Source organism: Antechinus flavipes, chromosome 4, assembly GCF_016432865.1.
Source record: "Antechinus flavipes isolate AdamAnt ecotype Samford, QLD, Australia chromosome 4, AdamAnt_v2, whole genome shotgun sequence".
Taxonomy (NCBI): Eukaryota; Metazoa; Chordata; class Mammalia; order Dasyuromorphia; family Dasyuridae; genus Antechinus; species Antechinus flavipes.
This window is the reverse complement of record NC_067401.1, coordinates 160,801,567-160,813,787: the sequence shown is the minus strand read 5'-3', so window position 1 is coordinate 160,813,787 and position 12,221 is coordinate 160,801,567. Positions and strand designations below refer to the sequence as shown.

Genomic DNA, 12,221 nt, shown 5'->3' with positions numbered 1-12,221 from the left:
ATGCTCTTCATTCTCACCTCTGCTTCTTTGGCTTTCTTCTAGACTCAGTTCAAGCACTGCCTTTTATGGCAGACGTTTTCCAGCCTTCAATGTAAGGTTACCCCAGAATCAAGAAGACCTGAATTTGAATCCTGCCTCACACACTTACTCCCTCTATAAACCTAGATAAATCACTTAATGTCTGCCTGCCTCAGTTTCCTTATTTGTAAAAAAGGGATGATGATGATGATGATAATAAACATCTCCCTTCCATAGTAAGGAAAGTGCTATACATTATTATGTTAGTTGCTTGAGGGCAGGGGCCCTTTTTATTTTTGGTTTGTATTCCCACTGTTTGACATAGTGTTTATCATACTGAGCACTTAATGCTTACTAATTGATTGATTTTATTTGTACTGGTAGAAGAAATTCCTTGCCAAGAGATCCCTACATAGAAATCAATTAAAGAAAAATGTATAAGGCGCTGTTCTAGGCAGTAGGGATAAAAACACAAAGAAACAGTCTCTTTTTCCTAACATATGCAAAGTCTTTGTATATATATTTTTATATAGGAATATTTACCATTATATTTTAAGGTTTTCTTATTTTTGATTGCAGGTTGAACTACAGTTTCAATTAAATCGATTACCACTTTGTGAAATGCATTATGCTTTGGACAGGATCAAAGAAAATAGTATTCTGTTTCCAGATGTTAGCATGACTCCCACCATACCTTGGAGTCCCAACAGGTACAATAATGTAAAATATTTAATGCTTTAAGTCATATTAATGCCATTTTCATGTCAGCTAAGGCATGTTCTGAAACACAAATATACGTTGTATAAAATCTTCATTTGGCATTGTGGTAATACAGGAGGGAGTAAATGAAAATATGGTTGATATGAAAAAAAGTTAAAACATCAGAGATTCACAATAAGTTTTCTTTAAATAAAAGAATAGTGGCATATTATTTTGGTTGATCAATTTTATGATATTGAAACAAAATTTAATTCTAGAAATACTTTTTTGTTAATTATGGCGATATGAATCTTTAGATCTTTTCTAAATTTGTTCTCATAGCTAATTATTCACAAGCTAGATTAATTTTATATATCAATTATTCCAACTAAATTAATATATAAATTATATTTTTCTTGAATTATTGTCTGGTATATTAACAATCGATGAATAACATTTTCTTCAAAATAGAAAACATCAATAAATGGTTTGATTATAAGAGTTCTAAGTTTATAGCAGTTTATAGTTTGAAATTTGAATTAGGTTCATTTGACATATTTCCTTGTAATCACTTTTATTTAAAAAATGAAATCCTGCTGATTGACTGAACATGAATAATTTGAATCCATTCAAAAGGAAAAAACAAAATTTGAACCCAAATGGAAAAGGCTAGCAAGGAACAAAATAAATGTGTAATAAATTTTTAAAAATTGTAAATGCATACTGGGAAAAATATAATTTAAAAGTAGTTGGTTCATATTATTTAACTCGTTTGAATATAAATTTAAAAGTTTTTACTATTTTGAAATACTATTTTAAAATAACTACTTTTTATTAGAATAGATATTTTTAATTTTGGTCTCTGTTTCATCATACACGATGGGGGTGAAATGAAAGGACCTGGCTTCAAATTCTGTTTTGTAACTTCTTACTTATGTGACTTTAGGCAAGTCCTTTTTATTTCCTCTGGGCTTGTTTTCTTGCCTAGAAAATGAAATTATTGTAATAGATAACTGAGGTACTTTTTATTTTTAACTCTAAGACTCCATGATCCTATTAAACAGATAGAAAAATTAATTTCATTTCCCCCCTACTTATTGGTTTCCAATGACCAATAACCACAGTTATTAAAAATGACTGGTATTAGGGATGCTAATTTGGGAAAAAATATTTACTATTCTAACAGTTAATAGACATGGAACTAAAATGAGCAACTATAGATTTGTATCAAACATAATACACTGTTATAATGCTCTCAGATTGTATGTACAATTCACCTTACATCCTTTAATGTTCTTTAGTTTATTAAAATGCCTCTTTTAAAGACTGGAGATGTTTATTTCAAATATATTATTATGTTCATTTATATTTTATCATTTATTGCATATAAAAAACCATTTTTCTCCACTTATGCATGTTCCTTTCTCCTAGATCAGTCTTATAAGTTGGTCTCCCTTGTCTCAATTTTTCTACCATTTCAGTCTATCCAATATATTTTGATCTAAATAATTTTCTTTAAGCTCAGATCTGATTGTCACATTCCTGTAGCTTCTGTTCCTTTGAATGAAACATAATCTTCTTGGTTTAACTTTCAGAGCTCTATACAGCTGGTCCCATCCCATCTTTTCAATGTCTTCCTCCACCTCTTCCTTTTCTTCTGTATTTCATAATTTAGCCAAATTGACCCTGTTCGTAACGCCTATAATTTCTCATTTTTTTCTCTATTTCTCATCTTTGGATATTCTTCTTACCTAGAATATAATGTCCTCCTTCTCTTTGCTATAGAGACTCAATCACTTTCCTTAAAATGCTGCCCAAACACTGCTTTCTATTTGTAGCCTTTCCTCATGCCCCCAAGTACTAGTGCTCTTTCTCCCCATCTACTTTGCACTTAACTGTTTTGTATCTATTTGAATTTATGGTGTATTTGTATTGAAAATTGTTGTCTCCCCCATTTGAATGTAAGTTCCTCGAGTATCTAGAATGTTCCATTTCCCCTTCTTTTTTTGGCCTTGCATTCCTATTACCTAGGATAGTGCCTGGCACAGAACAGATTCCTTTTAAATGTTTGTTGATTAATTGATTGATTAATAGAAGAGTGACCTTGGGCAAATAAATTCCTTTACTTCTGAGACATTGTGGTATGAGCAATATTATCTTTGGGTCATTTTTTCTCCTTTAAAGACAGAGAGACTGGAAGAGAAGGTGAATCAGTTGGATGAGCTTTAGTTTCTTGAATAAAGTCGGAGTATTGAGGTTTGCTTCTTTTAACATGATTTTCTAGCCATTTAAGGCACTGCCCTGTTGACTGGGCTAATTACCCTAAAAAACAAATAAATAAACAAACAAAAAAACATAGAAACTGCTGGTTAGAGTTGATCAATCCAGTTGGTTGAGGTTTGAGACATTGATCCTAATTTCTGATTGCCTGGGGCATCAAAGGCCTGCCCATGAGGAATCAGTGACTCTCAGAGTTAGTGCCATCTTAACCTACACAATCTTCTGACTAGATAATGTTTTATATAGAGACAAGGCAGAAATTCTTTATCTATTGTTATCCTTAGTTTCCTTTCATGCTATGCCTAAATAAGCATATTATTATTAAGATGGTTTATGATTGTCTCATTTTTGTCTGAATTATGAATCTGAAGCATGAAACAGGTAACAACAGTTCCAGTTTCCTCATTTATAATAAGATGAGAATCAGATCATTTCTCTGACCTTTTTGCTGTGAGTTTATGATATAACTGAAACTTAATCCTTTTAGTATGAAAATTTTTTATTTTACTAATTTTGATAAAATTTTTAAATGAAAAATTATAGACATTGTTAATAAGAACAATTACATGAACCTATTAGACAAAGAATAAAATAGTAACCCTATATCTTTTAAGAATGCAGAACAGTCTTCTCTTTCAGGCTTGTTCTTTGCCTGAATATAACAATATAAGTGTTTTGTATTGTTTATACTTAGTGTTTATAAAGTTCTGTTTCTGCTGATTCTATTCTGCATCATATTTTAGAACTTTGTGTGTTTGTTTGCTTTATATTTACTATTTTGGTGGTAGTATAATATTTGGTTACATTAAAATACCATAATTTAACTATTCAATAATTGTTGAACATGTAAGTTATGGTTAGAATACTTGAAAAATTCATTATCTACTTCCTTAAACAGAGTATTTCAAAAGTAATCCAGAATTATACTATAATACAGAAAGGCATAGAGTTAAGAAAATAGAACTGTGGCTTCATTAGTTGAGGCAATTCTTGGGCAAGAAAATTTCCTCTATTAATGCAGGTTAGCACCTTCTTCACAACTTAAAGTACTAGGGAATTGTCAAGAGTACTAAAAGATTAGATAATCAGTAAGTGATTGGTTCAGGAAATTTGTTAAAATCTTTTATTACGTAAAATAAATCTAATTTCAAGATTAACTTTTATTTTAGCTTGGCTTAATTGTAAATCATTCCATGATAAAATTAAATGGCATTTAAAAAATAAACATTAGTTTTCTAGATATTCTAAATATTCATTGTTTATTGTTCATTAGTTAAGTAACCTGGTATGTCAAAAATAATTTTCAAAAAAATTTTTTTTTTTTATATAGGCAATGGGATGAACAGTTGGATCCTCGACTAAATGCAAAACAGAAAGAGGCGGTTCTGGCTATTACCACCCCACTTTCAATACAGCTTCCTCCTGTTCTTATCATTGGTCCCTATGGGACAGGCAAAACCTTCACTCTAGCTCAGGCAGTCAAGCACATACTCCAGCAACAGGATACTAGGTGAGATGGTGGTATAGAGATTTAAATATTTAATTAACAATATAAATAGCCAGTTCTCTCTTCTGAACAACCAACCCCTTTCCCCTAATACTAAGGAAAGACTAGTAGAAAATAGAACAAAACTTTTATTGAGTTTAAAAAATTATGTCAGTGTTTTGGGGGCACTAATGTTTAATTACTTATAACACTTATCTGTGTTTTAAAAAGAATTTGTAATACAGAGAGCTGTTGCATTTAATTAGTTTAAGAAAGCTCTCCTTTATACATTTGAAATTATGATGTTAGATCTTTAAAGTTGGCTTATATTCTTTATATTGTAGTGTATTATTATCTTAGCTGAAGATTTTAAAAGTAATTTGTGTAAAATGTAATTCTTTTGATGGTTTAAAGATTAACAACTTCATAAAAGAATCATTAAATCATGTATCATGGAGATTAGTGAACTGTTTGAGAGAAATGTATGGAAAGATGGCCACTTGTTTGCTTTTTTTTTTTTTTTTAAATATTTTACTACTTGATTGTTTTGTGTTTTATCATTCTTTTTATTTGCACCATTTATTCCAGCAGGATTCTCATTTGCACCCATTCTAATAGTGCTGCTGATCTCTACATAAAGGATTATTTACATCCATATGTAGAAGCAGGCAATCCCCAGGCGAGACCTCTCAGGTATTTTTTTAAGGCTTATTATGTATCTATAAGCATACCTTTATTATTCTTAAGAAAAGGTGTCTGTAAGATAATTTCATTAATTTTGAAACTATTTAAACATTTAAATATATATTGGCATTTGAAAGTTTGGAGAAATAATCTAAAGGATTCTAATTTAGTGAAAAGTTTTAAAACATTTTACAATTTATTTTTTATACTTAGTAAAGACATCCTTTTTTAAGTTTTACTTATGTGAAAATGTCTTTTTTATTTGAGGACAGTTTAATATGTTCCTCTAAAACTACTATGATTAAATATGATAAATATTAATTAGTTGTATTTTAAAATATTGTAACATGTTTGGCATGTACCAATCATGCAGTAATATTTATGACATTAAAATTGGAATGGTGAACCTTATAAGAAATTGTCATAGAAGTTACACATTAGAGAACCATGAAGAGTAAAATGTTTTGTGTTATTAAGTGTACTTACTTTGTTATTTGAAAGATATAGCCAAAGTTTTGGAAAGAAAGTAGCACAAGGATAAAATAGAGGCAGGAAGGCTATTTGAATACATATGAATGCAGGAAATATTTAAATGTGGGCATTAATTTATTAGAGATGAAATAATCCTTTTCTTCAGAAAGCAAAATAGAATCACCATTTGCTCTCATATCCTAAATTAGTGTTTAGTTTTATCATCTTACATACTAATATGCCATGCCTTGTGTTGTTTGGATTAAATTACTGGTTACAAATTGATTTCCAATCATAGCTATAAACCATAATTCACTAAATTTTATTTTTAGATGAAAATTGGGGGAAAAGATGACATTAAGCAAAATTATTCTCTTAGTAACTATGGTAGTATTTTAAATTATTTTAGAATCACATATAAATAGCAGAAGTGGTGGCATCAATTATTGATTTTTGTTACTCTCTCTAAGTATAATTCTGAAAAATATATTAAAACAAATAATTGCTTTTAAATACCTCATGCTTACATTGTGTTGAAATGTGTTTAGTGAAGCAGGTTTTATGATGGGAGAATATTATGCTTATTTACTCTGAGAGATAATAAAATGACTTCATTTCTTCAAGTGAATTTTGGTAGGCGCCATCTTTGTTGAGAATGTTTTTTACTTTAACGAATTTTTTTTTCTGTAAAACACAGAAGATCAATGCTATTGGCATTCTAGAAATAATATTAGAATCTCTAAAATTCTAGTGACTTTGGATGTAAGACTTTTGAGACCCATTTCTGGGTATGGCTGTTATTGTTTAGCAGTTATAATATTGGGGAATGTTACCTTTTGTCTAGCCATGATTTTTTGGTTCTTTTCCTTAAGTATTAGGGAATATGATTGGACTTGAATCAAGTCTGTTAAGGAAGGAACAGAACTCTTAACAACTGTCCATCTGTTTATGTATCTATTGTATTCCATATATAGGAATCTGTGTACTTGAGGGGGAAAATTGAGTACTTGCTCCTTAATACCCCCCAAAACGAAACAAAAAAAAAATCCTAAAAAACTCTGCCATAGTTTGGAAGAAGCATCTAAATATATTCAAATACAAACTAATTTTCTTACCTCTTATTCTGAAAGGAAATAGTTATTTAAAAAAATAATAAGCCCATTGAAAAATACTGGTGAGATGTAAGATTTCGAAAAATTTTATAGAATTATTTTCAAATTTACATCAAATGAATAGAACTAAGTATTGTGCTGTAATTTCTGAGGGTGTCAGAAGGCCAGTTTTTCCCCAAATATTTCCTTCAAGGTGTCTTAAGTTCCTGTCATTACTGTTACTTTTTCAACAAAGGCCTAAAGTATGTTTGGGAGAGTCGTCTTAAAAAATCTGTGTCCTGGGAAGACACACTTATTAATGATTAAGTGATTCACATTTATTTTTGGGTGTCATCGCATTGGTTGGGGTTTTGTTTGTTAGTTTCCTGGTAGATAAAATACTCTTAAGGAATTACTAGGAAATAGTTTTATGGGAGGGTGGGGGAATGTAGGGAAAGGTAAAGAACATGGAAGACCAACTGAAATTGCCCTAGAGAAGCCAGAGGAAGCATTATTAGGGGCTTAGGGTGTGAAGTGGGTAGAGTTTGACATTATGATAAAAAGTGCTAAACAGTGGGAAAGAGAATGCTGAAGACATTTTTGCTTGGGGCAGATCTTTGTATATTAAACACATCATTAATATAATGTGACTGTTATTGACTTTTATAAATAATAAAATAATGTAGTTTTAATGCAAGCAGGCATACTAGAAAAAATATGTTAGTGTTTTGGGATGAACCTTTTTAGGAAAAAAGTTTTCTTTAATGTCAGGTTATTTCATTAATGTCAGATTTTTTAAAAAAAATTAAGGATATAGAAATATTTTGGTTGCTTGCATGTGATGTTTGAGATCAGTATCTGATTGTGGTAGAGTTTGTAGAGGAGTTCTGTATGTTATGAAAAATGTTTTCATTGCTTTTGTGTGCATAAATTTTCTGGTATGACTTGGATAGGAACTGTTGCTTTGCTTGGTGCAGGTACATGTTTTATAGTTTTTCTATGGGTTATTTCTCCTGATTTGTAGTTCTTTAATAATAAGTTTATTTTACTTATTTACTCCATATGAAATATAAGAAAATCACAGTGGAATAAAATTTATATGTGTGTATATATATGCACATATATATTACCATTTAAAAATTAAGTGAAAATTTTGCGAGGGACGTAAATAGATATGCTTTTGGAAAATATCACCTATAAACCTTATGCTATTTAAAAATGTTTTGGGAAGCATTTTTAATAATCATATGGATTATTGTCCTTTTAAAGACAGAACAAAATGACAGTGTAGACCTCAATTTTTATTCATGAAAATAATATTATATTTTAAAGAAAATAATCTATATAATCAAATTTGGCTGTCATAATAATAGTTAATCAGTGGAAAATTGACTCTTATGTCCAAAGTAAATTGGAAAATACAAAAATTTCAATTATGAATAAGAAATTTGGGGTAGAATTTAACAACTAATTTTTTTCAAAGATATTTTCATTTATTTAAAGGTAATCTTGGCTAAAGGCATTCTCTATAGATATATTCTCTTAGAGAGTAATAAGTATTTATTTCATATGTATTAAAAAAAAAAAGAAAAACCCAGTCAAAGCATTATTCATGCCTTGAACCACTTCATAAGAAAGGGAAAATTTTAAACATTTAATCATTTTCTGCCTGAAGTATTGCTTATAAATCTCGATACAAAAACTACAATTGGTTATATCACATTAATTCAAATTTCCTAATGAGTTGCTTTGTTTGTCTATATATTTTATGCTTCCAATGCAGGTGGGCCCCAGTTTAAGAAAACTGGATTTTCAAAAATCCAAATTTATTAAACAGGTAAATTAGGCAGTTATATATTTGCATATCAGAAATATTATCAGCTTAAAAAATTAAGTATAGAATTCCATTAAATAATAAATTTCTACACTGTTTAACATAAAGCTGACTATCCAACTTTTTAGATGTATATATATTATGTAAAGTGAAGTATACATATACTTCTGAAAGGTTATCCTTGTTCCTGATGTTTCTTAGTAAATAATGTATATTGATGCTTTTCCCTCCTATCACTGTCATTTCCTAATGACTCTCTTTTATTTTCCCCCACCTCAGTTCCTTCTATTTCTTGATATATTAGCATTTCACATTTCACCAATATGGTTCGAAAATGGAGTGTAGTGGTTAAATTTGCTTTTTTTATGTTTTTAGTTTTTGCTATTAACATTTATGTAAAATCCCGAATCTTAAGGAATCCCATCATGCACATTTTTCTACTTTGTCAGAAGCATTAAAAATAATGAATACTTGAGAATAGCACCTATAGACTTATATTTTCGTAAATTTACATAACTTTAAGACTGGTAGAGATTTTAGTCCAAATGCCTTTGTTTCATAGATAAGAATATTTTTTAGTTTGTATTTTGGCTTTCATGTCATAGGGCCAGAAGACACAGTCCTATTTTCTTCAAATTTCTTTCTAATTCAGAACTTTAACTTTATTCTTTTATTGCATGGTCCTAAGTGTTTTGAGTAAGCATTTCTGTAATCATTACAAAATGCTACTGCCAGCATACATCTGCTTTCAGTGGTTTGCGAATTAGCCAGAAGGACAAAAACAAAAACGTGTAGGGCATAAATTAATAAGAGGTAATCATTGAGAACAGAGAAGCTTTGATCAGTAAAAAGAATAGAGGGCATCACACCTTTTAGAAAGGACATTAACAAATTATAGTTTGTTTGTAGCAGAGTAACCATGATAATAAAGATGGAGCCCATATGCCATAAGGTGAAATTGAAGTAATTGATGAAATTTCGTCTTCATGAGAGGTGTTTTGTTTTTTTTTTGTTTTTTTTTTTTGGTGGAGAGATAGTGGGGAACATGATAAATGTCTTCAACTACATGAACTGTTGTTATAGGCTAGAGTCCATGGGAGGCTGCAAAAAGACAGAAGGAAGAGGAATGATTAGAATTCACAGAGAGGAGAATTTTGGCTTGGTGTTAGAAAAAGATTACCTAATTATTAGAGCTACCTAGAAGTTTGCATGCACTACCTTGGGAAATAGTGGGGCTCCTTCTCACTGAAAGAATGTCAGATGAATATTAGGTGATCATTTGATCACTGTACAATATATTTTCAGTCAGAAGTAGTTTGGGCTAGCTGACCTCTGATTCTTCTAGTTCTAGATTCTTTAAGTCTGTGAATTGTATTTGAGAGTGAGAATCAAATGACTATAGGAATGCTGGAAACATTTCCATGTGAAATAGAGATTTTGTTTGTTGTGATTTATTGTCTTCTCTACACAATAAAACTTGTATGTTTTTTAAGAGCTTACTTGTCTATCTACTTTGTGATAGACAATTATTTCTTCTATTAAAAAAGTCCACACATATGCCATACTATACAAAATATTACATTATCTACTATAATCTAATGAAGTACAAGATTCAGGGTGGTTTTTTTTTTTTTTTTTTGAGTTGCTGCTGATTCCAAATTAGCCAAGACTAGGATCAGGGGATTTATAAATGAAAGAGACCCTGAGAGAGAGAGAGATTCTCCATTATGAGGATCCTCATTTTACAAATGATGAAATTTAAGTATGTAATATATTCTCTTCATTGGATCTCAGTTTTGCAAATCTTATCTCATGTATTCTTTATTTAAGCTCTCATCTTAATGTCTTACCATAATTATGGTAAGACATATTGGACAAGTATCTTAACTTAGTCACTAAGATTTAGGTATGAATGTAGAAAAAAGAGATACAGTGTAATAGTAACAGCTTATTTGTCTTCCTGTATGAAGACCTAAGTTATTTTGGCAGAAAACCTTTGAAGCGGTTTTAGAAGTTGCTTAAAAATAAGATCATTAGATAATAGCTCTAGAGCAGGAAGAAACCCATTCTAATCCTCCCCTCCCCTTCCCTCCGAGTCTACAGATGAGGAAAATTGAGATTCAGAGAAGTCAGATGATCTTCCCATATGTGTAAAGTATCAAAGTCAGTATTGGAACCCAGATCATCTGACTCCACATTCATCATTCTTTTTACTCTAAATATATGAGTGATTACAGATTATTTTCCCATTTGTATAATTTATATATTTGACCTTTGAGAGTATGTATTTGTGTTTATGTATGTATAAACACACACACACATATATTTTATCTATTTAATGTTCTAATAGCCAATCATCTATGCCCAGCACTCTGCTAGATATCATCTGGGGATTGAGTAAAGAGTGGTACAAAGAATGCAGGTTAACAGAAGACAGTCCTTCCCTCCTTTTTCCAAAAGTTTATAAATTATCTGAGAAAATAGAATTGAAATGTCAAAGAAGAATAGATAAATCTTAAACAGTAGCACTGCTAATACACTAAAATATACAATTAATACAATAAAAATTCAAAGAAGAAAGGTCATTCAGGGAACCTGAAAAGTTAAGCTGGAGTAGTTCGAGGTACTTGGATGTAGGAGAAATAGGACTTGAGTTGAGTCTAAGAGATTCAGTAGGCTCTAAGAAAAGAAAGAGCATTGCAGATATGGAAATCACATTTTTCTTATTCTCAACAGTGGACCTTACCCATCTGCCTTCTTTGTTTCTATTCAAGCTGTTGAATGACTAGAAGAAGTTTGAAAGAAAGAAAGAAAGAAAGAAAGAAAGAAGGAAGGAAGGAGGAAAGAAGGAAGGAAGGAACTCAGAAGACTAGGATTATTATTTTCTGACAAATGGGCACTCATTGATGTTTGGAAAATTTTTAATTCAGTTCTGTTTGATTCCATTAAGAGCAGTTGTTCCAACCCTTCTCTCTTTTTAGGCTTTTAAGTCCATCTTTCCTTCCTTCTCTTAGCAGATGACCTTACTCCTACTTTATTGAGAAGATAGGGAATCCTTAGTCAGTGTTCTTATTTTTCATCTTCTAAACTTCAAACCTCTTCATAACTTCACTCATTCTTTTCTCTTTTACTTTAGTCTCATGATGAGGTAACCTATCTCCTTATTAAGGATAAACTGTATTTGTGCACTTAGGCTGATTCTTGATTTATCCTATTTTTTCTCCTCTTCAATCTTTTGGCACCTTCTCCAGTTCACAGACTTTCTCAGATCCCTATCATTGAAGAAATACTTCCTTTGAACTTCATATGCAGTTCCTCAAGTTATCATCCTATATTTCTCTTACCTTTTCCTGAAAAACTCTTAGAAAGAATATCCTCCAGTTGCTGCCTCTACTTCTTTTCTTCCACTTCTCCACCTCTTTGCAATCTAATCAGGTCATGTCATTTTGTAGTATTTTACATACACATACACACACACACACTTGATGAAGTCTTTTGTACTCTATCGTGCACATAATTTATCATTATTAGTAAGATGCTATTGCCTACTTATACGGATCATATGTCTAAGTCCTTTGGGTTATTGAGTTTTGAATCTTCACAGGTCATGATATTCTAGCTATGATATTTATAGCTATATAGTATTACCAGAAGAATA

General features: G+C 30.6%; 1 protein-coding gene across 1 annotated transcript in view; it reads left to right on the top strand.

The window, feature by feature from the left end:
* The window catches only part of HELZ (helicase with zinc finger), a 284,703-nt gene that overhangs the window by 149,420 nt on the left and 123,062 nt on the right, over nucleotides 1-12,221 (top strand). The window contains exons 16-18 of the mRNA XM_051995260.1: nucleotides 598-728; nucleotides 4,328-4,507; nucleotides 5,072-5,176. Of these exons, the coding sequence (XP_051851220.1) occupies nucleotides 598-728; nucleotides 4,328-4,507; nucleotides 5,072-5,176 (416 nt within the window). The remainder of the gene's footprint in view (nucleotides 1-597; nucleotides 729-4,327; nucleotides 4,508-5,071; nucleotides 5,177-12,221) is intronic.